This window comes from Nyctereutes procyonoides, unplaced genomic scaffold (assembly GCF_905146905.1).
Source record: "Nyctereutes procyonoides isolate TBG_1078 unplaced genomic scaffold, NYPRO_anot_genome, whole genome shotgun sequence".
In the NCBI taxonomy this organism is placed as follows: Eukaryota; Metazoa; Chordata; class Mammalia; order Carnivora; family Canidae; genus Nyctereutes; species Nyctereutes procyonoides.
In genome coordinates this window covers 3,158,216-3,183,152 of record NW_026575044.1, presented here as the reverse complement: position 1 = coordinate 3,183,152, position 24,937 = coordinate 3,158,216, and the positions used below count along the sequence as shown (strand labels likewise).

Sequence of the window (24,937 nt, the reverse complement as noted above, 5' to 3'; positions counted from 1 at the left end):
TCCCAGGCAGCCTCCCGAATCCCTCAGTGTCTGCAAGTCTATGAGGCGAGAGGGTAATTGGATCCACCTCCAGAGTTGCCTGAGGACTATGGGACACACAGCAGGTGCGGAGTCACAAGGCACAGCGCATAAGGGGTCGGGCGGAACCCCGCAGGCTCCCTCTGTGTGGCCCCACAGGCTCGGCTCCTCTTCTGGGCCACAGGGCTGCGCCCTTGCTCCTTCTGCCTGGCCACCTCCTACCTGCTCTTTGGGTTTCAGTGTCACTCTCAGAGAAGCCGTTCTAACGCTCCCCCCAAAACACTCCCTGAACGGCCGGCCTGTCCTTCAGGAGAGTTCTCATCCTTCCTTAACAGCAGAATCACTGGGAGCAGGGGGGACGACTGGCCGTCTTCCGCAGTCCATAGAAAGCTCCAGGAGGGCAGCTCACCACTCTATCTCTAGAACCTAGTACAGTGTCTGACCAAAACAGGGGCTGGGCAAATCAGCATTTGTTGAATGAAGGAGTGTGATACTGCCTCTGGATCCTTGCTGGTTGTCAGAGAATGGTGGAGAGCCTGGGGAGTGACCCAGAGCCCGACCTTTCCTTCAAATCACACAAGGGACTTGGGGCGAGATGGGCCAGTGTGACCAGTGGTTCAGCCCATCGGCTGACAGGTGATAGAACATTCTAGGGAATATCCTGCCTCTAGGGAATACTGCCCATGACAGAATACTGACTGTCTCAGTCCCAGCCCGCGGACCGCCCCAGCGTTCCACCCCACAGACTCAGGCCGGGAAAAACAGGTCAAGGCAGACAGAGGTGGCAGGAACCCCCCGTGGCGTGGCCCTCAGCCCAGCTTGTGGGTAAAGGCCAGCCCCAGGATGGAGAGCAGATGCCTCTGGCCACCTGCCTCTCACCGGGGCCTTGTGAGGTGCCCAGCAGCAAGGAGCCATGGCAGGACTGAGACATCACAGGCAGCTGCCTGAAGGAGGCGGCGCCCGCCCTGCAGGATCCCCTGGGGGCTGCTACTGGGGAGCAGGGAGCATCTGTGCGGGAGATGTGTTTCTTCAGGGAGCCTGAGTTTCCCAAAGGCAGGGCACAGGGCATGCAAGGACGGTGACAGTGACGAGGTGATGTGACTTCAGTAGGACTGCCCCCTGACAGAGGGATGGCTACCCCCAGGTCACAAACGGGGATGCTCCAAAGCTTAGAAAAAGAGTAAGCATCTTGCCCAAGATAACGCAGCTCGGAGAAGGCCGATCAGACACGGACACCCGAGCCTGTGCTGGCCGACAGCATGAGGATAACTGTAACAACTCGTGGTCACTAACACTTTAACTTTTCAAAGGGTTTCACTTAATTTGGATCCGACAGCCCTGGCGGTGGAGGGAACGGGAACTGAACTCCCCAATTTTATAGAGGAGGAAACGGAGGCACGGACACGCTGGCGAGGGAAAAGCCATGCCTAGAAACCCACGCCCAGGGCCTGGCCCTCCTGCCAGCTCCTCCACTGGCACCAGGGTCGCGCGGGAGGCTCACCTGAGTCCTGGGAGCAGCTGAAGCCAGTGTCCCCAGTGCTGCTGCTATTCCCCAGGGGCTGGCCGCCTGCCATAAGAGCCGTGAGGTGTGGGGACAGGCCCAGGTCTGAAAGGTAAAATCCGCACCGTCAGCACAACCCAGCTCCCACAGAGGCAGCCGCTGACCCTCGCTTTTCCATTGTCCCACTCACCTCACCACCGGCCTGCCTGTCCTCTCTGTCTCCTACAATGCAGGCTCTCAGCCCCCTTTGCCTCTCGCTCCTACCCTGGGGGTGTCTGCACCAGGATTCTCTGGGTCCCCCAGAGAGGAAACTCTCAGGCCAGCAGCCCACACCAGCCAGGCAGGTGGGGCCAACAGCCCTGGGTGATGACCTTCCAGTGAAACAGGAACACGGGTGCCCTGTGACCGCCTCGGATCCCCACTGAATACCAGAAGGGAATTTTTAAGAGACGGGCGTAAACTGCAAAGTGGGACAGCAGGTCCGCAAGCCAGGTGAGGGCAGGGGGCTGAGGCCGGCGGCTGCTTCTCACCCGGCGCCCCCGAAGCTCAGGAACTGGAGACCGAGGAGCCTCTGCGGCAGGCGGGGCTGGATGGAAAGCAGAGGCAGTGCGGGGCCCCTCCACCCCTCTTCCCAGCCTGGGCTCAGGGTGCTCAGCCCCCTTGTTGGCAGGGAGTGACCCAGGGGACCGGCCTCGCAGACTCCCCCGGCCACGGCCCAGGCTTACCCAGTGTAAGCCCAGGCCACAGAGTTCACAGGGGGACCCCGCCCCTCATCTTACTCTGCCTGGCCAGGGAATGAGAACCCTTCCCAGGGCAGCTGGGCCTCCCGTGCCCCCCAGAGGGCCTCCACCCGCTCCCAGGGCCTTGCCACTAACACAGAGGATGGCCGAGGTCACTAAACACGGAGAGAGCCACTAGCCTGAGAGACAGAGATGAAAGATTACAAAAGAAAGAAAAGGGGGAAATAGATCTCAGAGGAGACAAGGGAGGGAGCTTAAGAATTAAAAAAAAATTTACAGGAGTCCCCTGAGAAAGTTGAGAGAATAATAACTCCACGAACAAAAGACTGGAGGCTCTGGAGACCACGAGGTCAGGAGAAGGAGCTCCCAGCAATTACAAACGCAGAAGGCCTGCTGCCCAGAGGACTGAATGACCTGCCGTAACGGCGGCCCAGTTCCTCCCACGGTCCACTTACAGACAGCACAGGGCTCTGTTCTTTATGTTCATCCTAATTCTCCTGAGCGTATGAGGTGATGGACAATATGCTTTCCTTCCTTCCCTGGAGCCAAGGAGGAGACGGTAGGGGGAGGACAGGCTTCCCTCTGAATCACCCCTCCATGAACTTGGGGGAACTGTGCTTGTGCAGAGCACACTGGAGGAGGGGCCTGGGACCAGACAAGACCCAAACGTGCTTGTCCCCATCCAGGACCTTGGCCTCAGAATATGACATCCCTGCAGGAAGCCTGGCCTGGGGAGGGCCCTGTGGGGGACAGTGCACTGCCAACCGCGATGGCCAAGGCCGTGCTGGGTTTGGGACACCGGCTCTGAGGCTGTGGTGAGAGCCAGAGCACGGCCTGGTCTCCAGCAGCGTGAGGAGCCATCTGAGCCAGCCCGCTGCGGCTGGGCTGAAAGATCTGGGGCACTGCTCTGCCCTGTGTTGATTTCGCATTTACCACTCCACAGTGGGCACAAATACCTGGTATTTTTCACACGAAGCAATAATATATCTATTGGATTAGGCCCAATCCAAGCCTTGTTACAAAATTAAAAAAAAAAAAAAAGGCACAAAGTGACAGGCCCTGGGGATCTGAGCAAGCCCCGGATGAATCAGAGTCACTAGTGCCTTCAGAAGGTAAAGGAACAGCAGCACAGTTCTGAGGTGAAACAGGCACTTTGAAGTCACCAGAAAGCCTCTCAGTGGCACCAGGGAAGAAACCTGCAAACCAGGTATGAAAATTCAAAGGCCCCAGGGTGGCCTTCCCTCCCTCCAGCGCAGAGCTCTCCAAGAGGCCCTGCACCAAGGTGTCTCTTCTGAGTGTGTCCACATCCTCCTCTCCAGAAGACTGCTAGAAAGGCTCTAACCCAGTTCCAGGAGCTTCGGGCACAGAGTGGCAGGCATTTGTAGAGGCTGCCTTCCCAGGGTGCCCAGGCCACCTTCCCAGCCTGGAGTGGGGGGCCCTGGGCTCTCCGCCCTGCCTGGGCTCGGCCAATGGAAGAGTTGCTGGAAGGCAGTTTGCCCCTTCTCCTGAAGGCCCCTGGTCACCCGTAGCCACCTATCAGCTTTGGGTGTGTGGTCTGGCCTCCCAACACCACATGTCAGCATCCAGCCCACCCTCTTGCACTAGAAGTCAGTGTCAGCTCTAGGGCTGACCTCTCTACCAGAGGGGGCACAGCCTGACAACCTCCAGATGGCCCAGAAATGGCCATTCCTAGCAAATTTATCAATAAGACCTCACAGGCTGAAGGCTTTTGGGGGGCTCAGTGGCAGGTGGCATCTAGGGAAAACCTCAGCTTTTGCACTTCTTCAGCTTGGGGCTAACAGAACGAGAAAACCCAGACCCGCTGATTATGGTGGAAATCTGTGTAGGAAATAAACATGACACTGTGTTTACAAAACTCCTGACATCCTAGAGTCAGCTGGGAAAGCTCCAGGTCTTTCTGGAGCTCCTCTCTGCCTCTGCTCACAGGCACTGTGAGGGAAGTCTCTACTTCCAGGTACCCGTTCCTTGATTAAAACTTCCCAGGTGTCCACACACGGAGGGAGGCACAAAACCAAGCCAGAGCTTCCCAGTCCTCTCTTGCTTCTCCGCAACAGATCCACCTTCTTTCTTTCCTGGTGCTACCACCAGAGCTGGGGCACTCTCGGAGGGGAGGGAGGCGGTCCTGAAGCAGGCTCCGGGAGCCAGCAAGGAGTTTGGTTCTGGAGTCTGGGTGGATGCGAGCCAGGCCCACCGAGGGGCTCAGCCAGAGGGACGGAGGCACCCCATTCTGCCCAGAAGGGCAATGAGTGAGGCTGGGGCCTGTCTGCTGCTTCCTCTCCAGGACTCCCCCAGGGTGCCTGCAGCCTCCCGCCTCCGCCACCCCCACAGCCACCACCACCACCACCACCAGGAAAGCCAACTATGCAGAACCCCTTCGTCCCCACGCTCTTCAACCCAAAAACATCCAGCAAGATTGCTCTTTTCCCTCAAGAGGAGACCACCAGCTGCCTTGGACTGGCCACCAAACTATAGCTGGCATGTCCCCCCATTCTCTGGCCCCATGACCTCAGCCCGCACAGTCACAGGTGCCCTGCATGGAAAATTGCAACCAAAAGCAGATTTTTTTTTTAAGACTATTCATCTATTGGGTGGGGGGCAGAAGGGGAGGGAGAGAAGAGAATCCGGAGCCAACTCTGCACTGAGCTCAGAGCCCAACATGGGGGCTTGATCCCACAATCTTGAGATTGTGACCTGAGCTGAAACCAAGAGTCAGATACCTAACCGACTGAGCCACCCAGGCACCCCCAAGCAGATGTTTCTTTTTTTTGTTAGCTACCCTCTCCTCCTCCATTCTCTTTCCTTGTTCTTTTTCTTTCCTCATTCCTAAATTTTCATGGAATATAAAACATCTCAAATTTTTTGCCTAGAAGACAAGTGTTTTTACAAACTCTAAATAAGTTAATCAGTGAAATGAAACCAGACCCTGAATGCAGTCCTGGCTCACGAGGCATACTTGGAAACACAGAGTCGCAAAGGCTAGGGGATGGGCATTTCAGTGGTTAAAATCCTAGGATGGGGAGAGATTCTTTTTCTCCTCTGGTTAGAATAAAAAGTCCCTCTCTTGACAGGGTCATGAGTTCAAGCATGGAGCCTACCTAAAATTTAAAAAAAATTAAAAAAAAAAAAAAACCTCCCTGAGTTCTTCCCTCAAGAAGTAACACTTCATTAGCCCATGAAATAAATCAATGATGCTGGTTTGTTATTGCCTCACAGAAAAGATCTATCACCACTACCACTGAGTATTCACGATAATTATGAGCTATTTCTTTCCACCCTCTTGAGAGAGAAGTTGGAAGCCTTCTCAAAATTATAATCTGAACTGGCTTTTTCCAGTTGATCTAAGTGCCTTCATAATCTCTCTTCCAGTGGCTCATCCAGGTGACAATCACCCTCAAACATGACCCTGAAAAGCCAGCTACTTCCCCACTAGAATAACCACAGTACTAATGGCTGGAGGCAAGATCCCCAATGCATGCAAGGCTGAAGGAGAGAGAGGACCTCTGCACAGCCTCAAAGGACCTCCCCCATTGTATGTATTAATTATAATGGAAACAACAGTGACTTTACAATGGAGAAACCCAATAGACATCCCTTGAATTGTATAGACTGTATCCCCCCGCCCAATTCATATACCCTAACCCCCAACGTGCTGGCATTTGGAAATAAGGCCTTTAGGAGGTAATCAGGAGGAGATGAGGTCCTGAGGGTGGGGTCCTCGTAAGAAGAGACCACAGGGCTTGCTCTGTCCTGTCTCCCCACACCTCCACCACATGAGCCGCAGCAAGAAGACAGCTAGGAAGAGAGCTCTCACCAGACCCCAACCTGTGTAGCACCTTGACCTCAGATTTCCAGCCATCTGAACTGTGAGAAATACATGTCTGTGGTATAAGCCCCCTAATCTATGGTATTTTGTGATAGCAGCCTGAGCTAAGACATCAACTGAGACACCAAAGTAACCTGAGCGAGGTGCCCCCGACGTGATCACTACAGAGAGCATGGCACCCCCACGGCATTCCTGCCAAAAAGGTATAACCTCATTCTAATCCTGAGAACGCATCAGCCCCACACATACTGCGGGGCATTCTACGAAGTCTCCAACCAATTCTCTACAAAAGCGTTACTGTCATGGAAGACAAGGGAAGAGCACAGACTTGTCAAAACTTGAAGAAGACAAAGGTAGCCATGACATGATTGTGAACTGGATCCTGGAACAGGAAAAGGATGGGAATGGGAAAAATGGGTGAAATCCAAATCAAATGCATAGTTGAGGGATCCCTGGGTGGCGCAGTGGTTTGGTGCCTGCCTTTGGCCCAGGGTGCGATCCTGGAGACCCAGGATCGAATCCCACATCGGGCTCCCGGTGCATGGAGCCTGCTTCTCCCTCTGCCTATGTCTCTGCGCCTCTCTCTCTCTCTCTCTCTCTCTCTGTGACTATCATAAATAAATAAAAATTTAAAAAAAATTAAAAAAAAAACAAAACAAATGCATAGTTGATAGCACTACACCAGTATTAATGTCTTAATTTTGGTAACTGCTATGGTTCGGCCAGGTGCTAACACCAGAAGAAGCAGGGCAGATGGGATTCTCTGTACATGCTTCCCAGCTCTTTTCCAAGTCTAAAATCATATCAAAATAAAAAGGATTAAAAAACGAACTACTGGGTGGCTCAATCGGCTGGCTAAGTGTCTGCATTCAGCTCAGGTCAGGATCCAGGGGTCCTGGGTTCAAGCCCTGTGTTGGGCTCCTGGCTCAGCAAGGAGCCTGGTTCTCCCTCTCCCTCTGCCCCCTCTCCCTCCTCATGCTCTCTCTCTCAAATAAATACAAATTTAATCTTAAAAAAAAAATTCCATCTCTTCCTAGAGTAATTCCTCTGGGTCTCACCAAAGGTGAAAGGATTGTCTCCAGAAACCTGTTAACTCTCAAAATTGGTTACTAGATGGAGGAGTCGCTTCACACAGAGTAGACAGTGACATTTCAAGGTGAGGGCTGAGGTTTGGCACAGACACATCGTGAGTTACCGGAGACGGTGTGAGGAAACCATGGCCCAGCCAGAAAGGCCTGAGGAGGAGGAATGTGTTCAGAGATGGGCAGCTGGGGAGGGGAGGGGGCCCCAGAAATGGAGTCCGCTTTCCAGAACACTGAAAGGAAAGGACTGGCCCAAGGTGGAGGGTAGCCCAGTCCAATGTGGTCGGGAGAAAGAGGCCGGCGGGCCGGGGCTGTGCTTGCAACACGGATTCTGAGCTCTGGCATCCCCTGCCTCAAGCTGCTGCGCTTGGGAAAGCTGCCTGGGAAAGACAGGGGACGCTCCGGGAGCCTCTGAGCGCTCACCCTTCAACACGTGAGAGCGCCCTCGAGGCCTGCAGGCAGTTCCTGCCAGGGCGAACATCCCTTGCCCAGTGGACGCCCAAGTTACCTGTGATCCTGTTGGAAATGCTGAAGAGCCTGGACGTCCTCTGCCGCTGCACGAACGGCTCCCGGTAGTACCGATCCCCAAAGCACATGCCCAGCAGCTCCTTGCGAACCGTCTTGTTCCAGAGCCCGTAGATCAGGGGGTGGCAGATGGCGCTGGTAAAGGACAGCCACGTGGCCCAGGTCTCCAGGGCCGGGGAGACGTAGTTCCTCCCCCAGAGGGCCTCGGAGGTGATGACAACCATGTAGGGGCCCCAGGTGACCATGAAGGCCCCGATGACCACCAGGATGGTGATGAGGGCTTTACACTGGTTGGCCGAATAGACCACGCCCTGAAAGGCATTCCTCCTGCTGCCGGAGGAGGAGGTGGAGGTGCTGGAGTTCTTCCTCCCGTTCCTCTGCGCGTCCTCCTCCACGATGACCACAGTGCCACAGTGCACCTTGCGGGCCTTGACCCTGGCCACGCGGAAGATGAAGCCATAGCACACCAGCATGACCAGGAAGGGGAACAGGGCACACCAGATCTGCCAGAAGGCGGTATAGCCGGGCTCCCGGTGCCACGCAGCCACACACATCCACTTGAACTCGTCAAACTCCACCGACGACCAACCAAACAGAGGTGGCAGGCAGCCGATGAGGGAGTGAAGCCATATATATACAAGCGCCATCACAGCTCGGTTCCCCGTGATCTTCATGGGATACACCATGGGGTACAGGACAGCATAGTAGCTAGAGGAAGGACAGAGGGAGACGAGAGAGGGGAATCAAAATAGGGACCATATACCAGAATAGGCACCCTGTGCCCTCCAACATAGGGAGCTTTGCTGAATTTCTCCATCCGATCCAGCCATGTGGTCAGAGCTCCTACAAGTAGCTCCTTCTCCCAACTTCTCCCCGACAAGGCACAGACTGTGCTATGTTACACAGCTTTCTGAGACCCCGCTTCAGGCAAGAGCTGGGTGCCAGAGCTCAAGCGGTCCTGTTTCCAAGTCACAATGTGAGAGCCCAATCATATTTGGGGCTGTGGGTAATGTTGAGGCATCCACAGGAGTTCTAAGGGATCCTGCATCAAGCCAGATAGTTTCTGGGTTGCTGACATTATTAATCCATTTAGATCAGTTTTCAGAGGGTCATTAAAAACCAGAGCAATATTAAAGGACTAAGGGGTTCATTCACTGGATGAACATTTACTGAAGGCCCGCTGTGCTAAGCGCTGTGCTATGTACTGGAAAGGCGGTGAGGAGATGTGAGGGGAGACAGACAACAGGGAGAGGTTGAGGGTCTGGAGGTAAGAGCTAACTGGAATCTTCACGACAACTGCTTGAGGTGGTGAGGATTACCATTATCCTCATTGTACAGATGAGGACACTAAAGCAGAGAAAGAAGATGTAGCCTGCCCAAAACAAGGGGAAGAAACAAGAGATAAACGCAGTCCCCAATGCACAGGCCAGCAGTCACTCGTTAACCATCTTCTCCAGGAGTCCACACCATACGGGCAGCTCCCAACCCCTTGGCCGTGGGTGGAGGAGGGATGCTTGGCAGGGCACCTGTTCCAGACGGCAGGGTCAGAGCAGGCTTCCTGTGGGAGATGGCACACACATCCAGGTCTTCAAAGATCAGAAGCCCTGACCCAGGAGTAACGGGGGTGGAAGGCAGCTGCGGGGAGGCATGGATGGGAGCCAGTGTCTGCCTCAGGGGAAGGCTACACAGGGTTCAATCAGGCAGGTGTGGGGCGGAGGCGGGGCAGGAGATGGAAGCCGGGGCCAGGGGCCAGGAGCCAGGGGCCAGGGGCATGTGAGCCATGGAGGCCTGACCAGACCATGGGCTGGAAATAAACCACCGTCCTCCCCACTCAGACACTTTATCCAAAGGAAATGCTGTTTAATGAGTAATAGGGTTTTCCCCATGAGGGCAGCATGTGGAAAAGACAGGGGTGGACACACTGATGCTGCCTGGTATAGGTAGGATGTCAGAAAATGGCCGTGGTGGTGAGGGTCACACACCTCCCGGGAAGCCTCCTGCTCCACTGGGACCATCTCGAGTCACCCTTTGCTCATCAGCGGCTCCAGGACAGGGGCCACTGTCCAAACTGCCATATGCTGCTTGCTGCCTCTCCTGGGGCGGGGGGTGGGGGGTGCTGCTTCCCCCATCTGCGTCCTTGTGAAGGGCCCTCCTAATCAGACGTAAGCCTGGGGCTGCTGATGTTGGGCTGCGGGCTCCAGCCAAGATGGAGCCTGGAAAGACAGCGTTTCTGGGTGTGAGATCTGAAAAGATCCCGCAGGGATCTGGCACGGATTACAGCTGTCACTGCGCATGGCCTGGGGTACAACTGTCACTGTCTTATGCTGATACCTGGGCTTGCACCTTGCAATGTCCGTGCAGCCTGCGAAAGGAGCATGCCTTTGGAGTTGGAATGCCTGGGTTCAGATGGTGGCTTTGCTGTCGACTAGCTGGGTGACTTTGGGTAGCTGATTCAACCTCTCAGAGCTTCAGGTCCTTCATCTGTACCATTGCAGAAGCCCGGCCACAGGTCTGCTCCAAGAATGCAACGTGTTGGACTGAGGGAAAGGCCCAGATGGTGCCTGCTCTTCCCCTGGCAGTGGGGGCAGAGCCTGCTCTCTCTCTGACCAACCTCTCCCTCTTCTCCTGAAGATGGGGGCCCATATTGTTCGTACTGCTCCCAATGGCCATGACCAGGAAGGGACACTGGGCTCTTCTGAGTCCCGAGAGATGAACCAGGCCATTCTGGTGGTCTCCTACCTCCTGCCAGGTGATGGCCCAGACCCTGACCTGTACATCATCCCAGCAAGTGAAACGTGAGGAAGTAGCTAGGGTGGGATGGAGGGGTGCCTGGGAGGTTTCCTTCACTTACACAAAACAAGGCAGAGATTTTTCTTTTTCTTTTTTTTTTTTAGATTTGAGAGGAAGGGGATCCCTGGGTGGTGCAGCAGTTTGGCGCCTGCCTTTGGCCCAGGGCGTGATCCTGGAGACCCGGGATCGAGTCCCACGTCGGGCTCCCGGTGCATGGAGCCTGCTTCTCCCTCTGCCTGTGTCTCTGCCTCTCTCTCTCTCTCTCTCTGTGTGTGTGTGTGTGACTATCATAAATAAATAAAAATTAAAAAAAAAAAAGATTTGAGAGGAAGTGCATGCATGCGTGTTAGCAGGCGGAGTGGCATAGGGAGGGAGAGAATCTCAAGCAGACTCCCTGTTGAGCGAGGAGCCCAACATGAGGCTTGATCCCAGGACCCATGAGATCATGACCTGAGCTGAAACCAAGAATGGGACACTCAACTGCCTAAGCCACCCAGGTACCCCAGATTTCTTTTCTCTGCCCTCTTAAAAACTGTGCAGGCCCTCTGACCTCAGGACACTTCAGGGGCAAGGGCGCGTCCAGGTGTGGGAAGCCAAGCCTGGGGAATGTTAACTGCCCCTGGCTCCTCTGACCAACCCTGCTCTGGCAGTCATAAAAATAATTACAATTAATAAGCTGTCCTCTGCAACATACCCTTCTGGCTATTCTAAACACTCAGTTATTATTATTTTATGGCAAGTCTTCTCTTTATTGTAATAAATGGTATTTCCTTCATCCACTGACGGAGGTTCTGGCCATGAGCAATTCCAGTGGGACACGACAGTACTCTCTCCCAGCTGGACCCTGAGTCCTCCAGGATGCTGGGTCAGGGGCCAGCTCCCAAGGGGTCAGTCGCCAAAGGTCAGAGGGCTGCCCCTTTATCCCCCCAGGACTATTCTAATTTTGGGGTTTGTTTCCATCTTTTATAAAATTTATATACAACGAAATGCACAAATCTACAGCTCTATAAAGATATGAAACAATCCCACACCTGCCCACCAAGAAAACATGGATTTCAGAGATTTGAAACGTCATTTCTTTCAACTTAGCATCATTTAGGTCTATTTGCAGGTTCAAAGGAAAATGCAGGTCACAAGCAACTCCCTGCTCCCCTGCAGGTCATCGGAGGCCAAAGCGCAGGGGTTCCTTTCGCCTTCTGGGCTCTTGCTCGTAACTGGCTTCTGGGGCTCTCAGTCTTTCCTCCAGCCACTCATTTTTACACATGATCCCAAGCAGGACCCCTGGTCCCAAAAGAGGCTCTCACAACATCACGTGTAACTGACAAGCCATTATGCACACGGGGGCTCTAACGCGGAGCCCTCCAATAGCCACGTCTGGGTCAATGAGACAGCTCCACCTACAGATGTGAACAAAGCCCAAGGCAAGAGGAGAACACACGTTAACTCATACTGAACAGTGTCCTAAAAGCACTAGTGAATTGCTTCACTATGACTAACCATCTCACAGTCCCAGCTATTTTGATTTATTAAACACGGGTTTTAGAGCTGGGGTTTCATCCATCCCAGCACAAAGTGAAAACATGAGCAGCTTCCAGGCTAAGCTAGAGGTGACCATGTCACAGACTTAGGCATGGGGAAATTCTGCCCCGGTCTAATGACGGTCCCCACCTGGCCCTATCTCCATGTGGCTGGTTTAGGATGTTGACACTTCCACCAAACTTCGCTCCAGTCAGCTACTCTTTCTTCACTTGTGTTTTTTTGCTGTCTCTTCATGAGGCCACAAAATAAACACTTTTGGTCATCTGCCAACTTATTATTTGATTGATTGATTTAGCTGGGGTTCACGACTGGGGATGACGTGTCCCCTGGGGACATGTGACGATGACTGGAGACATTCCGGGTTGTCACAACTGGAGAGGAGCCACTTGCATCCGGCGAGGAGCTCCCAGTTCAGCCCCGCGCAGCAAATGTTACCTGCCCACGATGTCAGCACTGTCAGGCTGAGAAACCCGGAGCTAAACTAACCACTTGTCAGACATGACCGGTGGTTCCCTGTGCAGTCTCTGGAGGTGATTAAAAGCCCAGCCTCTACCTCCTCAGAACTGGACGAGCCACCTACCAGCCATGTGGGCTTGGGTGAGCTCACAAAGCCTCACAACGGCGCCTGGCAAGGGATCAGCAAGCGACCCTTTTTAGTTGAGGTCGTGACCACGGCCCCAGGTTTTCTTCTTTTCCACTTTCTTAGAAATGTAACTATTTCTCTCTTCTAGTCCCATTCTCTCTGTTCTTTGTCTCTGCGTTATTGCTTTTCCTCTTCTCTCTCCCTCCTGACCCCTCCCCATCTCTCCTCCCCTTCCTCTCTCACAGACACACACACACGCACACATAGTTGCATCTTTAGGTTTCCAATAGACTATGGCAAATAGATGACCTCTGAAATTACCAAGATTGAGTACAATTAATTTAACAAAATTAAGCAGACAGAAGGAGTGTATAAATATGTCACTTAAATGGACAAAATCAAGTTAACTGGTCCAGTCAATTTGTATCTTTAAACCACACGAATGATCAATATAAAAAAATAAATGGCACCTGCCATGAAGTTATTTGAAAACTTTTACATTTTACGCCAGTCCCTCCCCTGTAATCACAAGAGTCTGGTCAAAGCATCCTACTTGCTGTCCTAATGTATTCATTCAAATGCCACCTTTCCCAGAAGCACCCTTGGCCCTGCCACCCAGGGCTGGACTGGAGCTGCGCCCTCGGCTATTTCGGCTTTGTGTTCACACCCACACTCCCCTGCTGCCTCTGCCTTTCGCCTATAAACTCCTGGTGGGCGAGGTCTGTCCTGTCCATACTTGTATCCTGCCACCCTCAGGACTCAGCACAGGGCCTCCCCTAGAGTGCCAACCAGTGCCAACCAGTGCCACAGTGGGAAAGAACAGGGTGCCGGAACAAGTCACCCATCTCAGGGATAGTGCGTTCTGACAGCACAACTGGAGGATCTGTCATGCTTGCGGAGGAACCCAACATTCAAGCAAACAACTTACAGCCCCTTAGAGCCACCCTTGCCAAGCTGGGACAATACCCCAAGCATCCATATAGAGATGACCCCCGTGAGAGGCACTTAAGAATTAACTCCCCAGCTCTGCTCTAGCCATTGGTCCTCACTCCATGTCCCACAGGACCCAAGGCCCAGGAAAGGATGCTCAAAGATCGCCAATTTTTTAAAAACATAGAATTTAGAACAACCGTGAGATCCCATGCCTCCCACTGCCAACAAAGTTCCAGTTTTTTTTTTAATGTCATATAATCAGTCTTGATAGGATGCTGACAAATAGCTACAAGAGTAAAAATCTGTACCACTTTCTGAAAAACAACATGCCTTTTACACACAAAGAATTTGAAAGTGTGTTTTATTACTCTTACCAAAAACACAATTCCACAACATACGCCTTCCTCAAACGTGCTCTATATGACAGTAAGCTAATAAGAAGGGACTGTAAAAACAAATTCTAGTGCCTCCACAGGATGGAATACCATGGAACCATTAAACATCATGTTTCTAAAGAGCATTCAACACTTGCAGGTGGGAAAACAATGCTCATGATCACTTGTTAAGTAAAAAAGCAGGTAACACAAACCACACGTGCCATAAAGCCTATTTAAAAAGCGTACTGTATGCAACCAAAGATTACTAGACGTAAATATACTAACATCAAAACAGTGATTGCTTCTGATTGGTGGGATTAGGGATAGTTCTTACTTTATTCTTCACATTTTCTGTATCATTTTCATTATTGGAAAAAAAAAGAGATTTAGAGAAGCCAACTGATTAGTTATGACCAATTTGCATTCCCCACAGCCAGAGGAGGCCGACACGGTCTGGCCTTAGGCCTGGTACAGGCCTGCACTCTGGGTGCACCATCCAGCTACCGTTCATCAGCTCAACAACAGATGGTCCTGAGGGAGCCCGCAGACCATGTCACCCAGTGACAGGAACCCCGGCTAGCCTCCTGACTCCACTGCTCCCTCCTGATCCCACAATTTCAATCTACTCTCGCCCCCCGAAGTCAAACACTTGCCTGTGATGAGTGAAGTGCCCATGAGCAAAATCCTAAGAAGCATGATGAACAGAGGGGCCCAAGCAAAGCAAGAGACAGCAGGCAGCCCTCCGCGAAGCCCTGGACCTAATCTCTCTGACAGATCACTTTCCCCAGTTTCTTTTCCTCATCTATAAAGGGTGCATCAGAGGTTTTAAGAACTTTCTTCTTAAGCATCAGAATATCTTTTTATAAAAAATAAAACTAAATGCAATAATGCAGATTAGATAAAATCAGAGGTACTCTGGTCAGAGGGATGGAGGACGAAGCCAAAGCCCCCGACATCCTCCCAAGGAACTAAGACAGTGAAAGTCACAGGACCAGATGATCTCCCAGGCTCCCCCCTCGGCACCCATTCCTTAATTCCTTGATTCTCAGAGGCAGGCTTACCGGTCGACAGCGATGACCCCGAGCGTGAGCATGCTGGCCGAGCTGATCAGCAGGTAGAGGAGGGCGGAGAAGTTGCACCAGACCACGCCAAAGATCCATTCCCTCCGAATGGAGCTGGTGGCCACAAAAGGCAGCACCAGTACGGACAGCAGGAAGTTGGACAGGGTCAGGCTGAAGACGAACTTGTTGCTGAGGGTGAGGAGGTACGACTTCTTGTACAAGGTGACGGCGATGACCAGGTTGCCCAGGCAGACGAAAATGGTGATGATGATGATGGTGATGAAGTCAGTGACGACAGCGCCCCCTTCACCACCCTCCTCCTCCGTGAGGTTACTCAGCTCCTTCCTGTGGCCGAGGGAGGAGTTCAGGCTCATGGTCAGGGCACCTCGGCGTGCGGTGTGCAAAGCATGCTGGACGGCTAGAAAAAGGGGAGACCGACAGACAGGAAAAGACTCATCAGATCCTCTCACATGCACTCGACAGAAGAGCAGCAGAGGCTCCAGTCCTCTTGGCAGCCTGAGACTCTCAGCCAGGCTTCCCCGCTCAAGCTCCACAAAAGCGGCCTGTTTTCTATAACCTACTTTGTGTGGGACTCCCTGTGTCTCCTTGAACGACGTGTTCTTCCAACCTAACCCAACCTAATCACTGTTCCTGTGGCCAGTGTTCAAAGCCCGTGATGTACGGCCTGTGTGCTGGCCCAAGAGCCAATTCTGGGGCCCCGCCGCACAGGGGCTGGTCCCGGAGATCAGATGTCCAGCCTGGGAACCTGCGCTGGAAACAAGCAGCAGGCAGGGGTCTCTGTGCTGCTCCGGGGTCCCTGCAACCCGGGGAGCTCCCTGAGCCAGCGGCAGTAGCATCCCACGGAGCCCACAGAGACCGGGAATCTCAGGCACACCTCTGACTCCCTGAACCAGAATGTGCATATTTTTTTGGTGGTTTATGGGTTTGTGGTTTTTTTTTTTTTTTTACATTTTTTAAAGTTTAAATTCAATTAGCCAACATAAAGTACATACTTTGTTTCAGATGCAGAATCCATCCCCAGGTGATTTGTGTGCCTGTTAAGTTCCAAAGCAAGCTTATCGTAGGAACTCTTCTGAGGTCCCTGAGCAGACTTTTGACACGTACAATTCATTCAGAGCCATCATCCTGGCTCTTGTCAGATACAGCGAAGGAGGGCAAGCATTGGACACTAAGCACAAATGGGGATATGCGGGCACAGGGTGAGGCCTTGGCCCACGACACCATTCTCCACACAGCGCAGCCCCTGCTCTTGGGACACTAGCTCGAGACCTTGGCTAAAACTGAAGGTTAACATCTTAACATTAAATTCCAAGGGCCACGTTTCTCCAAAAACTTCATCTACTTTCATCAGCCAAAAAATCCCACCAATCACTTCCCCTACCTGCTCCTTTCCCCAACAAACAGAAGACACCAGAAAGGAAAGCTTTCCTTCCATGAGCCAGATGACAGGACCATAGTTCCTAATCTGCCCACACAGGGCGGCAGAGGCTTTCCCCACTGCCCCTGGCTGACCTGACACCGCTGTCCACAAACTTTTGGCCACAGGGAGCAGGTGGGTTCAGAGCTGGCCTTTCCCCTTCCAGCAGTCCCATGTGCTGGTCAGAGAGCTTCCTGTTCCAGGGAGCCTGCCTGCTGTGGGTCCTCACCACAGACCTGAGGCCTGCTGGCTTGAGCCCCACCAAACAATCTGAATCCCTTCTCCATTTGATAGCCTCTAAATGCTTCCCAAGTGACTTGCTTTCCCTTCTCTAGATTTTATCTCCTAAGTCCCTGATATGAGTCCAGACTCTTGGCTAATTCAGACTCCTTGCTTTGGACCTGTTTGCAGCTAACTGTGACCTTCTTGATCCCATAGTCCCCAAAACCGAACGCATCTTCTGGATGTGGTCTGCTAAGGGGGCAATTTTCCACATCTTCTGGATGTGGTCGAGCACAAGGGGGCAATTTTCTCCATCATCAGAACAACCTCCTCCTGCTGTTCACTCTAAGAATGCATTTTCCTTCATCAACCGTATCATCCTGTTGGGCTTATCTAACTGTGTGGTCGTCTAAAACCTAACACTTATACACATAGGAATTTCTGTGAAGGCAGCTGTCCCCAATCTTTAATTGATGGCATTAATGTTTTTAAACCTAAATACAACACATTATTTCTACTAAATTTTATTTCGTGCATTTGGGCCCATATTTCCAGGCTGCTGAAATATTCTAAATTTTTGCTCAGTTATGCAGTATGTTAGTTACTCTGGCTTTGCGCAATGAATATACCTTGTAGGTATGCCTTCTACATCCGTGTCTTTGTAAGGTTGTCTTGGGGTTTTGTCTTTATTTTGTGAGTTCTGAATTTTGTTAACTCTTTTTTTTTTTTTTGAATTTTGTTAACTCTTATAAGTAAATTATTTGGTGTCTCAAAACAAAGGTCCTACGTAAGCATATTAACTTTGCAAGTGATGACATGGTAAAGAAAACAGACGTTGAGTCATTAGACAAATGACAAAATACGAGAAAGTATTTATAATGTATGTCATAGAGAAAGGATTAATCAATTTAATTTATAAATAATTAAAAATACCCCAGAAAGGTGAAAAAACAGAAAATTGAGCAAAAGCAATAAATAGAAAAAAATGTAGCTCTCTGAGGAGATAGATATCAACAAAACTTATGGTCATTTTGCATACATATATCCATCAAATCATTATGTCGTATCCCTTAAACTTACATGATGTTATGTGTCAATTTATATTTCAATAAAAGCAGGCACAAATAGACATAAACAGTTCACAGAACAAGATATACCAATCATACTGTAAACCTATGAAAAGATGCCCAATGTCAATTAAAATAAGAGAAATGCCGACAAAACTACATGCCACTAAAAACTCACGAGTGCGGCATCACTCTGTTGGTGAGGCTGCAGGGAAACATGCGTTCTCCCACACTCACTCCAAATGTGATTGCAGAAGGGAAAAGACCTGTGGAGGGGGTTTGGCAATATCTAACAAAGCTCCATATGCATGTGCCCTTTGACCCAGCAATTCTATTTCTTAGGTACCTGCCTGAAGGTATAAGTTCATAATATGAAATGACAGATGCACAAAGTTGTTTCATTTGTTGAGGCACTAATTGTAAAAAAACAATAAGAAATTAGAAAAATGTGAGAAAGAAGGGAAAATAAGAATGTATCCGCATATAAATATGCATAAATATTAGTTTACTTATGCAAAAAGAAAAATAGTAAAGATAACTAGAAATTAAGAAACTAATGGAAGCAAAATTTCTCTAAGTATTTTTCAGTTTTGATTCTTGAACCATGTAAATATTTTATATACTAAAAAATTTTCAATACAAATGAATGCAAAAAGTAAAATTGGGGCACCTGGGGGGCTCACTGGTTGAGCATCTGCCTTTGGCTCAGATTGTGATCCCAGGGTCCTGGGATCATGGTCCACATCTGGCTCCCTGCAGGGAGCCTGCTTCTCCCTTCTGCCTATGTCTCTGCCTCTTTCTCTCTCTCATGAATAAATAAATAAAAACTTTAAAAAAAAAGGAGACAAAATTATTGCCAACAGAAAAATTAGGCCTAACTATATATTCGATTGATAACATAACCATGCAGACAAAAAAGTTCTATCAAGTAGCTTTTAAAATACAGTATTTTGGGGGCATCTGGGTGGCTCAGTGGTTGAGCATCTGCCTTCGGCTCAGGTTGTGATCCCAGGGTGCTGGGATTGAGGTCCACATCCGGTCTCCCCACAGGGAAGTCTGTTTCTCCCACTGCCTATGCCTCTGCCTCTCTCTGTGTGTCTCTTGTGAGTAAATAAATAAAATCTTTAAAAAATAATTAAATAAAATACAGTATTTTAACTACAAATTGTTAATGGTATATATTAAAGAACTACCAAGTTTATGTAGTAGGCTTGATGATAATGGTGTTGTAATTTTACGACTATTCTGAGTGTAGAGCAACTGAGTTTGTATGTCTGTGGGAGAAAGGAGGCACAGATTATGGAAGAAGAGAATAAGACGGACCCTGTAGTGTTAGGTTGGTACAGGAGGCATCAGTATGAACTCCCTATTCAAATATACAGAAACAACTTCCAAGGAAAGTCCCTGAAATGCAGTCAGAAAGATTAAGAGAATGAATCTATAAAATAAAAAAGTAAATGAGAAAATACGTGCTTTATTCCTCAAGCTAAGCAGAGTGTTTTTCACTCATTAAGGGAATCCTATCTGGCAAAATGGTGGACTCAGCCTACATGAATGTCTTTCCCACTCCAAATTCACTGAAATGCTGGCTTAAATGTGACCCAAGTTTTTAAAAAAGAAAAGAAAAGCCGAGAGAGAGAAATCCACAGGTACCAAAAATAGGGAGAAAATTCAAAGTCAGGTAAAATCCCACACCTACGGCCAAAAGAGTGTTAGATCCAGTTCAAGAGCCCTGGGGTTGAGGTGGTTTATGTGGGAGGGCAACTCTGAGCTCCACAAGGCAGAGAACTGGAACCAATGCCTGTATAAACCATGGGTTCTAGAAGTGCAGCCCCCTCCGTGAATAAGAGATTAGAAAAGTTTTTCCCGCTGGCAGAGGGAAGCAAAAAAACAAAACAAAACAAAACAAAACAAAAAAAAACCCACAGTCATTTATTTACCTGAGGCTCTGGGTGGAGCATGAAAAACACCTCCCGCCTTGAGAAAGCAAACACTGAGTCATGTGCCATGCTGATGCAGGTACCAAATCCATGCATTCTGCATGGGGCAGAAATCCAAACTAATAAATCCATGTAAAAATTAATGCTGACAAAAGTAAACATAAAATGGGTCTGTGGTAAATTTCCACGTTCACAAAACAAACAGTGAAGGTGAGTGCATAGTGTTCATCATGAGTGACAATCAGGGGGTATAGCTCAGGGGTAGAGCATTTGACTGCATCATGAGTGACAATCAGAACAAAAAACAGAACTGACATTCCAAGAACTTAAATTAATAGAAAAAATTGAATGAGACTATAATATAAATATTATTGAAAGCTTTAAAAAGAAAAGGGGTAAGAACCATAACGAAAGAACAAGATACCATGAAAAAATTGTAAGCAACTGAGAAAAAAAAAGAATCCTATTGAGATTCTAGAAATTAAAAATTTTGTTGTCAAAATTAAAAACTCAATGGTTATGATGAACAGCAGATTTAGCTAAAGAGAAAGATGGTAAACTGGTAGATGGCTCTGAGGAAATTACCCAAAATTCAATTAAGAAACTGAAAACATGAAAAGTCAAGATTTACAAAAGACAGATAAGAAGATCCAACATAAGTTCAATAGAAGGGCAGCAAAAGAGTGAAGAACGTAGGTAGCAGATGCTGCTGGGTGCCTACCCAACCACCACTCTGGCTCTTCTCCTTACTGGCAGACCTCTGACTTGGTTCTGGTGTAATCCTCCTCCCAGTGACTCCAAGATGGTTGATCCTATCCCTAGATTTGGGAGCTAAACCCTGGTTGGTCTAAAGGAATCATTGTGTCCCTTTCTCCATGCAATCCTGGCCAAGTAGTCAAGAGGAGAAGTTGGGGGTTGGCAGGGGTGGAAATGGAGGTATCTGGGGAAAGCTGCTCTGATCTCATAAAGACCCCAGAAGACAAATCTTTTCCTGAGGGCCCTAAGGCAGGCATCTTGGGATCCTCAGAGGTGCTAAGCCAGCGTGTTATGCACAGCAAGGAGATGGTCAATCCTGGAGCCGCTGAATTAGCAAACCATCGAGTCACTCATCCTGGCTTGTTACAGGAAATACATTTCTTAAAGTGATTTTTAGATCTATTTTCAGTTTTGTTACTTGAGTCCAAAGCACCCAACTTGCATTCAGTTGGGCCTAGACTGTCCACACCAAGGTTGACACAATTTTTAAAGGGATGACTGAACATTTTCTAGAATTAAAGGAAGACACAAGTCCTCAGAATGAAGGGTTATCTCAAATTCTAAGAGTAAATTAGAAAAAGTCTGCATCAAGGCACATCACAATGAAAAATGCCAAACATCAAGACACAGAGAAAATAGTAAAAGCAAGTTTTCTGATAAAGAAGTAACATTAAATAAACAGCAGACTCTTCTTTTGAAGAAAACAGAAAATAGAGGCCAAAAAACCGTGGAAGGATCTCTCAAAGTGCTGACTGAGGAAAAGAACTCTTTCCCTAAAGTTCTATAATATCACCCAAAAGAGGGCACAATACACTTTTGAGGCAAACAAAACCTGAAAGTTTACTAATTGTAAACTGACTGAATGATCCACTTAAAGACACATTTCATGAAGGAACCCAAAATCCAAAAAATAAACAGTGTGCAAGAATCAACTGTTAGAAAAGAAACTGGCAAATTTATGCATAAATCTAAATAACAACTGCTTAAAAATGAAGCTTAAATTTAAAAAGTTAAACATCAGCCATAAATTTTATATTAAAAAAAAGAGCTAATTTAGAGGCTTTGAAACCAGGGCAAAATTAAAACACTAAGCAAAATGGAAGCTCTTAAAGGCATAGTTAGAGTAGAAAGAGTCCAGATTATTATGTACTCAGGGCAGAAACTTTGGTTAGGGCTGCTTCCCCAGCACCTGCACAAGTGTGTGGTAGGTAGTTGGTACACTCAATTATCTGTAGATGAAGGACTAGCTTCCATAAGTTTGTCATTGCTAAATATGAGTATTAACAATGTAAAAGAATAAAAATAGGATGCAGAACTTAAAATCCAAAAGACAGGGGAAGGGGCGCCTGAGTGGCTCAGTCAGTTAAGTGCCTTCCTTCAGCTCAGGTCATGATCCCAGGGTCCTGGGATTGAGCCCCACATCAGGCTCCCTGCTGAGCAGGGATTCTGCTTCTCCCTCCACCTCTGCCCCTCCCCTTCCTGCTCATGCTTATGTGTACACACGCTCTCTCAAATAAACAAATAATCTTTAAAAAAACAAACCAACAGGGACGCCTGGGTGGCTCAGCAGTTGAGCATCTGCCTTTGGCTCAGGGCGTGATCCTGGGATCTGGGATGGAGTCCCACATCAGTCTCCTTGCATGGAGCCTGCTTCTTTCTCCTTCTGCCTATGTCTGCTTCTCTCTCTGGGGCTCTCATGAATGAATGAATGAATGAATGAATGAATGAAAATAAAATCTTAAAAAAAAAACAACAACCAAAAACGAAACCTAAACAACAACAACAAAAAAAACATAGAAAAGACAGGGAAAAGAATTAATAAAGCAGTACTCTCCCCTGTTACTCTCCAACTCTCCAGAGGCCCTACAACAGGCACACTTGTGAGCTATAGGACCAGAGAACCCAGGGCTGCCTGCAGAGCTGAGGCTCTCTGGTCCAACCTTTCCCAGGAGGCAGAAGGGGTGTGTGGGCCAAAGAGCTGCCCACCAGGGAACTCCAAAATCCCGGCCTCTGCCAGGAGGCCTCCCAACTTGTGCAGTGGGGAGGCACAACCCCAACAAATCCCCCAGGGGTGTACCTTTAAAGAACAAGAGAGAGGACTCAGATTGCCCCAGCCAGTGAAGGCGTCCTGGCAAGCAGCCCGCTTACCCAGGGCCTGACAAGCCGGGGCCCATTGAATGGAAGCAAATTCACGTGTGACTCACATTACCACTCTGTGGGCCAGTTCTGCCGCCAGACACAAAGGTGGTTCAGAACTCCCACACTCACTGTGCCCTGCTTTGTTGCCTTGTGCCGTATCTCTGAGAAACAACACATGTGTTCCATAACTGAGGTAGTTTTTTTTTTCTTAAGATTTTATTTATTTATTTATTTGTAAAAGAGAGAGAATGAGAGGCATGACTGGGGTTTTAATAAACGAATCAGAAGTTACTCCTGACAGGTCACCAGGGAAGGCTTCACAATCCCTTCTCTTTCCTGCCGTGGCTCAGTGTAGCACGGATGTACCTCTTCTGGAGTTACCTTGGCCTCTTGGCCATTCCTAGAGACGGTGAACAGTCTGCTGGGTTGGATTGCTGGTGATGGCTTCAAGTCATTCAAAGCCAAATCTTGATACAGTATTATTTTGGGTTAAAAAATAATGCAGTGTTACGGAATATTGAGACAGGTATTTATTGTGTTTTATAAACCAGTTTGCATGGTAATTTCCAAAAAGTGATCCTAGAAGTACCTTGATCTGCAAAAACAGAATTACTACAAGGTAAGGGTAGATTACCTCTCTTGTTTAATTGTGCAAATTTGGATAGTATGATCTCACCTCATATTTTTACCTAGAACTCTGATTTTCATCGAGTTGTAGTGGCCATCCTTCCTGCTCAGACCACTGTCATCTCACATTTGTCAGAAAAAGACGGTGGCCTGGAGGTGAAGTGTATAAACAGCACAGCTAAACCGCCTGGGTGTGAGGTCTAGCTTCTCTACTTATTAGATACAAAAACTTATTGACTTGTTTCCTCATCTATAAAAAGAATATATCTTCCTCATAGTCATTATGAGAACTAAGTTTACGTTTATTTGTACCAAGTGCCTAGAGCAGCATTTGGCACACAGCAAGCTCTCCCCACAGGTCTCCCTCTCTCTAGTGTTAGCATTGGAAGGTCTACCCTGATTTCACAATGGGAAAGGATGCTTCCTCCATTTTTTGGCTATGGCCACATGACTCAGGACTTTGGCTGGATCTGCTGAAGGACAGACTGGCTACCAGAGCTTGGTCGGCTGATAAACTGGGCCTAGAGGTGGAGCAGCTGGCTCTCTGGCACTCTGAGGAGAGCGCTCATGGGCAAAGCTGAGGGAAGGATAGTGAGAGAGGGAGAGGGAATGCAATGGGTCCATCCAAAGATGCTGATGAAATAATTTGAGACTCAATCTTCTTGTTCTTCTTGAGTACATTTTCTCTTTCACTGAGGCCAACTAAGCTGGGTTTCTGTCACTTGCAACTTAAAGAATCCCAGCTAATATTCTGATATGCCATGGTCTTCATACAAAATGTCAAGACCCCACTTTTTGGAGATTAATCCCGAGAACCTTCCCTTTTTTTAAGATTAGGCTGACTCCTCAGGCACAGCTCGGCCTTCCTCAGCCTCATCCTAAAAACCTTCTTATCCCTTCCTTCTTGCTGCAGACTCATGGACACAAGCATCATGGACTCCTTTTCATCCCCAGAGTGTGGTCTCTTCGGGATCAGGAGATCTGTGGCCCAGCCTACAAGCCTCTACAAAGAAAAGGAGGCCACCCCTGCCCTCCACCCCTTGTAAGTGAGGCTGTCAGAGTGGGCCTGGGGGGTACCTGGGGGGGCTCAGCTGGTAAAGCATCCGCCTTCGGCTCAGGTCATGATCTCCGGGTCCTGGAATGGAGCCCCGTGTCAGGGTCCTTACTCATCAGAGAGTCTGCTTCTCCCTGTGTGCTCTCTCTCTCTCTCAAGTAAATAAATAAAATCTTAAAAAAAAAAAAAAAAAAAAAGGTTCAGCCCAAGAGCCTGCATACAACTGGCCCTGGCTCAGGGGGCTGCTAGGAGGCCATATTGGTCAGAAGGAGACACTTCTCTAACACAGGGCTGCCAGACAGGATGAGACACACTGGTCCTCTCCCTAAGTCTTCTATAGAAAAAGATTCTTTTGGCAGAAGATTCTCTTCTGACATTCTTAATTATACCTAGTTCACTTTCTCCTCCACAGCCACCCCACTCTGTGAGCAGCCTGAGTAGGGATGCCTGGGTGGCTCAGTGGTTGAGCGTCTGCCTTCAACTCAAGTCGTGATCCCAGGGTCCTGGGATCGAGTTTCACATCAGGTTCCCCTCAAGGAGCCTGCTTCTCCCTCTGCCTGTGTCTCTGCCTCTCTCCTTGTTGCTCTCATTAATAAATAAATAAAATCTTAAAAAAAAAAAAAAAGGAGACTGAGCAGCCCGAAAGCTGGGACCACCAGCTACCCTCTGCTAAAGAAAGTAAATGCCAATCAAGAGCCAGG

At 49.1% G+C, this 24,937-nt stretch overlaps 1 protein-coding gene across 4 annotated transcripts in view; it reads right to left on the bottom strand.

Moving 5' to 3' along the window:
* The window catches only part of GPR161 (G protein-coupled receptor 161), a 47,776-nt gene that overhangs the window by 4,632 nt on the left and 18,207 nt on the right, over positions 1-24,937 (bottom strand). For all 4 annotated transcript variants that reach the window (XM_055323985.1, XM_055323982.1, XM_055323983.1 and 1 more), the window contains exons 3-5: positions 14,994-15,411; positions 7,694-8,418; positions 1,520-1,624 (exon numbers count right to left, since the gene is read on the bottom strand). In XM_055323985.1, coding sequence (XP_055179960.1) covers positions 1,520-1,624; positions 7,694-8,418; positions 14,994-15,411 — 1,248 coding nt within the window. The remainder of the gene's footprint in view (positions 1-1,519; positions 1,625-7,693; positions 8,419-14,993; positions 15,412-24,937) is intronic.